Below are 8,176 nucleotides of genomic sequence, written 5' to 3'. Positions count from 1 at the left end.
TGCAGTAAAAAAAAAAAGAAAAAGAAAAAAAATGGCAGCTTAAGAAAGTTCCAGTGTTTCAAAGAAAGCGCTTTTTTTTAATGTATATACATGAAGAAAATTTAGTTGTATCATAAAATAAATGCAGCACTGTAAGATAAAGGAAGACTATTATAAATGGAGTTTTGGCCTTTCCCCCCCTACAAGCTGCAACCATCTTTAACCTGCTGAACGTAACCTCAATGGATATAGGAGTTTTTTGTTTTTCTTTTTTTCTCCTATTCAGTTCACATTTCAGGCTGTTCAGCAGATGCCTGGGAGTCTGGTGATTCAAATCGCTGGTGAAAGTTTGTTCTCTGTTTCCTCAATTTTTCAGGAGCTTTTCTCCATAAAATGATCTCCTAGTAAAACAAATGCAAGACATCGACAAATTAATATTCTCATATTATGCCTTAAGTTTTCATGATGGAAATAATGCCATTTCAATATTTACTGTAACAAAATTAATTTTTCTCCCAACAAAAGCTGTTCTCTTTGCTGAGTGACCTACTTTCTTCCAATTCTAATCTCGGACCACTCCTTCTGCCAATCCTCCCCCCCCCCCCATCAGCACCTATGCACACCACCACCCCCAATCCAGAGCACCACAGCACAAAGTTCTAGCTACTACTGCTTTAAATAATTCCTAAAATCTACCCTTTGGTTTGCTATCACTTGCCTTTATCCAAGTTCAAACCCTGTCACTTCAACCTTAGACACTTAAAAGAGCTTCTGGGTAGATGGCTCTGCCTCCAGTGCCTGAGGCCCCTTTCTAGCCCATCCTTCCAATCACGACTAGATTCGTCTAAAACACTGCTTGGATTGCACTTCAGGAGTTCTCAGCACCTCTAGGATAAATCTCCAACCAGCATTCAAGGTCCTTCTTAACCTTTATCCAACCTTTGCCAACATCACTCCCCCCACCAGCCAAAATGAGTTAGCTCTCTGCTCCCAATGCACTCCAAATAAACCTGCCCTACAACTTCTATATGTTTTTCAAATACTCATTCCTCTGCCTATTTAATCTTACCCTAACCAATACATCCTGAGTCTCTTTTAAATTCCTAAAATTCAAAAAAATCCTATAATTATTTGCTTCATAAAGTCATGACAGGCTGTTTATGTTGGTTACCAAACATCCAAGTGAATGCCCAAGGGAAGCAAGGTACTTATTCCATAGGGCTACACATGCAACATTTTGGAAACTGTAAAGTTTATATAATCCATCTTGACTTACAAATTACCTATGTTTAATTATACAGCATTACGGCAGTATCAATGCAAAAGGTTTTCTCTCTTCTAAATTATTGTCAAACTATTATTTAAGTTTTTTGTTAGTTAATTTAGGGGTATATCTAGGTGGCTCAGTCGGTTAAAAGCTGACTCTTGGTTTCATTTCAGGTCATAATCTCACAGTTTCTTGAGTTCAAGCCCCACATCGGGCTCTGCACTGACAGTGTGGAGCCTGCTTGGGATTCTCTCTCTGTCCCTCCCCTGCTCATGCTGTCTCTGCCTCTCAAAATAAATAAGTAAATAAACTGTAAAAAATTTTTTAATTATATAATTTTTCTTTTTCTGCACATATGCAATGTGAGGACCTTGAAGACAAAGTATAAAAAGTAGTTTTTGTATTCTTCACCATACTCAGCCAGAATGATTTCCTTTTTAACTTTATTTATTTTGAGAGAGAACGCGCATGCACACACATGTTCAAGGTAGGGAAGGGCAGAGAGAGAGGGAGACAGAATCCCAAGCAGGCTCCATGCTGTCAGTGCAGAGCCCAACTCAGAGCTTGATCCCAAAAACTGTGAAACTACGACCTCAGCTGAAATCAAGAGTCAGAGGCTTAACCGACTGAGCCACCCAGGCGCCCCAGCACAGAATAATTTCTAATTTAGTTTTGAATGCTCAACTGACACTCAAGTATTTATTAATCTCATTCAGAATACAAAAGACCATTCCAATCACAATCTTCACTGAAAATTCACCAAAGGCTTGCAATTGATCTTCAAATGAGAACAAGTTTTATGGTAAACATTATATATAAAAAAAATTATTAGATTTGGGTCATCTCAAGTACATTTACAACAAAATGGAAACCCAGAATCCATCAAGTTAATGCAATCATTCAAAGTGATAATGGAAATCTACATTTTTTGATAAAGGAAAGATATTCAAGACACTATTCAGTGAAAAAGCAAATTAAAGAACAACACACATAATATGGTCTAAATACACATATACAAATTTATCTGGAAAACTTTGTTGACCTTTACTTCATTCTGTTCTTTACTGCCTGACTTTTTTTGTTTAACAAACAATAGGTATTATTTTTATAAGAAAATACAAAACCTTGGGAATGCAAGCTTGTGCAGCCACTCTGGAAAACAGTATGGAGGTTCCTCAAAAAACTAAAAATAGAACTACCCTACGACCCAGCAATTGCACTACTAGGCATTTATCCATGGAACACAGGTGTGCTGTTTTGAAGGGACACATGCACTCTCATGTTTATAGACGCGCTATCAACAATAGCCAAAGTATGGAAAGAGCCCAAATGTCCATCGATGGATGAATGGATAAAGAAGATGTGGTATATATATATACAATGGAGTAGTACTCGGCAATCAAAAAGAATGAAATCTTGCCATTTGCAACTATGTGGATGGAACTGGAGGGTATTATGCTAAGTGAAATTAGTCAGAGAAAGACAAAAATCCTATGACTTCACTCATATGAGGACTTTAAGAGACAAAACAGATGAACATAAGGGAAGGGAAACAAAAATATAAAAACAGGGAGGGGGACAAAACAGAAGAGACTCAAAAATATGGAGAACAAACTGAGGGTTACAGGAGGGATTGTGGGAGGGGGGAAGGGCTAAATGGGCAAGAGGCACTAAGGAATCTACTCCTGAAATCAGTGTTGCACTATATGCTAACTAATTTGGATATAAATTTAAAAAAATAAAAAATAAAACAAGTTAAAACAAAAAAAATACAAAACTTCCAAGAGAAAAATAAAAACGCTGCCAAATGATAGCCCATTCTGGTGTTCTGCAGAATGACAGGGAACAAATCTATCCCAACACTATTCCACTCACACTTGCTTTCCTAGCATATTCATAGAAACCCCCACTTGCTCAGTACTATAAAGCATAGAAAAGTGAGTACTTTCCAGGTGTTTCTAGAACTGCCATAGAACAAAACATCAGCCTGGGTTGTGCCATACCTGCTGCTTGAAATACCTTCTGTCTTCCTCATCAACAAGGACTAGATTCAAGAAGTACCTTACTGAAAATTTTTTGTTCACATCTCTCATTGTTGGAGTTGGGTCATATCCCGCTAAAAATAATCTTATTGGAATTGATTCACCTGAAAGAAAAGCAATTTCCATTTAATTCTAAAGAAGCATTATAAAGAAGACACTAACACTTTAGCTCTTCATGAGACGGCAGCATAACAGAAAACTTTAAACCAGGGTTTCTCAGACTTAGCACTACTGACATTTTGGGCCCAATTATTCCCTGTTGTGGGTGAGGTCCTGTGCACCATAGGAGTTTAAGCATCATCCCTGGCCTCCACTCACTAGATGTCAGCAGCACTCCCCAAGTGTGGCAACCAAAAATAACTCCGGACAACAGCAAATGTCCTAAGGGGGGGGGGGGGGGGGAGCAAAACTATGCAAGATGAGAATCACTGCTCTGCAGTTGGAATACTGGATTCAGATCCCAGTTCTACAACCTACTGGCTGTGGGACGTTGGCCAAGTCACTTAACCATTCTGTTTCAAGTTCCTCATCTGTGAAATGTAGAATACCAGTAATACCCATCTTGTAGAGACTTTGTAAGGACCATATGAGTTAATATATGTAAAAAGCTTAGAATGGTACCAACAGATATGTCCTATTTTAGTAGTTTTGTTATTCTTTCATGAAGTTTACCATAATTTCTAACCACGTGTATAATTTCTTTAATACGTATTAACTAATTCATCCAAAACAACAAATGCGTTCAGAATGAGGATTGGTCATTCATTACCAAAAAGACTACTATTCGGATTCTCAAAGTTTCTCCTTTCCTAAGGGTAACTATTTGCATATTCTGTTAAGTCCTTTTTATGTAATACTTTTCTTGTGCACATCTATTTCCTGAAAGATATATGACCTATTACTTTACATAAAAATTTGTGGCTGCTGAAATTTTACAAAATAATGTTGCATCACAGAAGTGCACACACACAGGTCTTGAAGCTAGAAAGGCCTGGGCTCTAACTCCAACTCTGCAATAATTAGCTATTGAAGGAAACCAAATTATTGCACCACAAAATCTACCTCTTGGACATAAAATTATTTTGAACTGCAGGCAATTAGGAAGCAGCAAAAAGCAGAAAAGGCTCCCCATTTTCTGCCTAAAGGCAGGATATAAATTCTCCTTTTAATGAAGACAGAGTCTTACCAGCCCAGGGATGGCTGATAAAGAATCCACAAACAAACCTTACTCCATTAGTTTCCTCCCATATATTTACCTTCCCACAGTCTGCCCTACCTTTGGAAGCCTAAAATTGCTCTGCTTTCCTTTGTCTGGTCATCTCTCCAAATTTATTGTTCTTTTGAAGATGTTAGATAAGCTGAAATTTTAAGCCACTGTTTGTTTTTTTTTTTAATTTTTTTTTAGTGTTTATTTTATTTTTGAAAGAGAAAGAGAAAGAATGCAAGCAGGGGAGGGGCAGAGAGAGAGACACACACAGAATCCGAAGCAGGCTCCAGGCTCTGAGCTGTCAGCACAGAGCCCCATGCAGGGATCACGAACTCACGAACCATGAGATCATGACCTGAGCCAAAGTTGGACGCTTAACCAACTGAGCCACCCAGGCGCCCTGCCACTGTTTTGAGCTATTTGTGTTGAGGTTTCTCCTTTATGATGTCCACTGCATCCATTAGTAAACTTTTTTTTTTTCCGTTATTTATCTGTCTCTCTGCTAAAGGGTCCCAGCTGAAAATCTAAGATGGGTAGAGGTAAAGTTCTGCTTCCCCTACACTATATCACCTTTAACAAGTTTTTTAAAGCTCTTTGCATCTCAGCTTCATCTGTGGAATAAGGAATACCATCACCTAACTTAAAGGAAACATTATACCATCACCTAACTTAAAGGAAACATTAGAGCACCTCAGAGTATAATGCCTCATTTACAGTTGGCACTCAGTAAATGAAAGCTACTTTTTTTTAAGTAATTACTAACAGAGTGAGAAAAAAACAAAGACATAAATTTAAAATGATAAATCCTAGGGCGCCTGGCTGGCTCGGTTGGTGGAGCATGCTACTCTTGATCCTGGGGCTGGTAAGTAAGTTCAAGCCCCATGTTGGGTGTAGAGATTACTTTAAAAATAAAAATCTTAAAAAAATAAAATGATAAATACTGGCTTCATTATCTTGGATACTGAAGATAATAATGGAACTGCTAGTTTTCTTGGATACTATAAGGACTACAAAATCCCACAGAAAACCCCACAGAAATTAATGCTCAGCTATACTGTAACTTGTATTTAATGAGTAAAAAAAAGACAAACTACTCTAATAGAAGACAATCAAAATATTACAAATTCAGAACTAGAGAATATATAAATGTCTCTTCTAAATACTAAATTTAAACTTAGTAAAAAAAATCAAACCTTATTTCGGACCAGGAAATATCATTACAGTCATTCAGTATCTATACAAAGATGACCTTAAAAACAGTATTTTAAGAATCATTTTAAAAATTCATAAATACTTCTATACTAAAAATTTTCAAACTAAATACTTTCAAACTAAACTTCCATGAACACTATCTGCACTACCTATCACAAAAAGTAGTACATGGAAAGTATGTTATCTTACCTTTTACTGGTGCACCATCCATTATTTCGTATTTAGCAATTGTTTCTGTTTCTGTGGTGGTACTGGGTCCTAGCACAATAATGTAAATGACATTACGTTAACTATTTCCAGAATATAATTTCCAGCCTTATAACTTCTTATTTTCCAGCTACATTGAGTATTAATTTATCTTCCCATTTTGTGAAAATGTAATTCATTCTTTTCTATTTCTCCACGTACATTTATTTAATCTACTTATCACTCAACTGAATGATTCACTCCCTTCTTCCCAAACACATAGTTCAGAAAGAATATTCTTCATAGAGTTCCTTCAATCACTTCTAGTATCTACCAAAATAGAAACTAACAATGCACATCAGAAATAACCACTGACATGCTAGTTTTCTCTGCAACATCCAAATTGTTTTCTTTCATAACACAGAGAAAACATCAAACTGAGTACCTGATTGACATAGTTCTTTTAAATTTGGGTATTTATCTTCTAAGAGATTATTTGATCCCAGAGATTTTTAAAAAGTCAACGATACGGTAAGTGAAAAAAGTATACGAAAGCATATATTAATGATCCCATTGTTCTAAAATACCCACAATATGCAGGCTACATCTTCTGAATAATGAGTACAGATTATTTTTTATTTAAACTTTTATAGAATCAGACAATTTTTATAACCAGAAAAAGTATTTAAATAATTTCTTTTTAAACAAAAAGGAACCCAACACTTTATTTTAATATCTTTAAATCACTTAAACTTTTATTAGTAGGTGAAAATGGAGATTAAGATATCACAGATGTTTCTAATTATGACTACAATTATAAATTCTTAAAAAGTGTCGCCTAGGGGCACCTGGGTGGCTCAGGTGATTAAGCATCCGACTCTGGATTTCAGCTCAGGTCATGATCTCACAGTTCTGGGAATCGAGCCACATGTCAGGCTCTGCGCTGACAGCACAGAGCCTGCTTGGGGTTTTCTCTCTCTCACTCTCTCTGCCCCTCCTCTTCCCACATGCTCTCTCTCTCAAAATAAATAAATAAACTTACAAAACAAAGTGCTGCCTAAAATTATTTTCAGCAAAAATCCAACAAAGGAGACAAATCTATACACTAATTAAAATTAAAGAGCAGTTATAAATAATTCTGGGGCAACTGGTCAGCCATCTGGAAAAAACTAAAGTTGGATCCATACCTCGTATCTTAATCAAGACAAATTCCAAAGAAATTAAAAATTTAAACAAAATGCCCAAACTATATTATTTTAGGAGAATCAAACACAATTATTTTCAGAACCTCAGTGTGAAAAAGGCCTTTCTGTGGCATAAAACCTAGAGTCTATAAAAGGAAAAACTGGTAAATCTGACTACACAAACATCAAAAATCTCTACATGGCAAAAACCATCATAACCAAGACAAACTGGGAAAAGTTTTGCTGCTTTTAATACAGAAAAAAAAAAAAAAAGCTGATTTCCCTAATATATACAGAGTTTCTACAAATCAGTAAGAGACTAATAATAATAGAGGTGGAGCAAAGGATATGGATAGGCAGTGTATATAGAAAAGAAATAGCTTTTACACACAGGAAAAGATGCTCACCTTCATTCAGAATGACAAAACTAAAACTACAATGGGGAACCTTCTTCCCCTACCCATTATATCAGCTAAAAATTTTACAATGTTGTGTTGGTAAGAACAGGAGGAAAGAGGCACTTTTCTACATTCCTTGCTGGAATGTAGAACCCCTAAGGAAGACAAACTGGTAATATGTATCAAAATCACAAATGAATACACCCTCTGAAATAACAATTCGACTTTTAAGATTTTTATCTTGCACACACACTTGCACACATGTAAAATGACATTATTAAGTAAAGGAAATGACTGGAAACAACCTGTAGCAGACCAATTAAGTTCTATACATCCATAGAAAGAATACTATAAAAAAGATGAGGAAATATTCTATCCAGTGATATGGAGAGATCTCTAAAATATACTGTTAGGTGAAAAAGCAAAGCATGTATTGTACATAAACATTTAACTAAAAGCAGGGGGAGGGTATAATATAGAGGCACTTATTGTATATGTATAAATATCTAGAAGCATTTTAAAACTTATATGACCTATGAGCTGAAGTACACAGACACTTTTTACTGTATAGTAAAACTTTTTACACTTTATTTTTGAAATGTGTGAATTTATAACCTAATTTTGATGCTTTTTAAAATATTTATAAAAATTAATTTCTAAAAGGCATGATTATTAAACAATACTAAGTATCAAAATTTGTA

General features: G+C 35.7%; 1 protein-coding gene across 2 annotated transcripts in view; it reads right to left on the bottom strand.

Moving 5' to 3' along the window:
• Positions 1–56: 56 nt before the first annotated feature.
• VPS26A (VPS26, retromer complex component A) overlaps positions 57–8,176 on the bottom strand; it is a 31,656-nt gene continuing 23,536 nt past the window's right edge. For both annotated transcript variants that reach the window (XM_042960379.1, XM_042960378.1), the window contains exons 7-9: positions 5,897–5,965; positions 3,250–3,392; positions 57–380 (exon numbers count right to left, since the gene is read on the bottom strand). In XM_042960379.1, coding sequence (XP_042816313.1) covers positions 267–380; positions 3,250–3,392; positions 5,897–5,965 — 326 coding nt within the window. In that variant the 3' untranslated portion in view covers positions 57–266. The remainder of the gene's footprint in view (positions 381–3,249; positions 3,393–5,896; positions 5,966–8,176) is intronic.

Source organism: Panthera tigris, chromosome D2 (genome assembly GCF_018350195.1).
Source record: "Panthera tigris isolate Pti1 chromosome D2, P.tigris_Pti1_mat1.1, whole genome shotgun sequence".
In the NCBI taxonomy this organism is placed as follows: Eukaryota; Metazoa; Chordata; class Mammalia; order Carnivora; family Felidae; genus Panthera; species Panthera tigris.
This window is presented reverse-complemented; position numbering and strand designations above follow the sequence as displayed.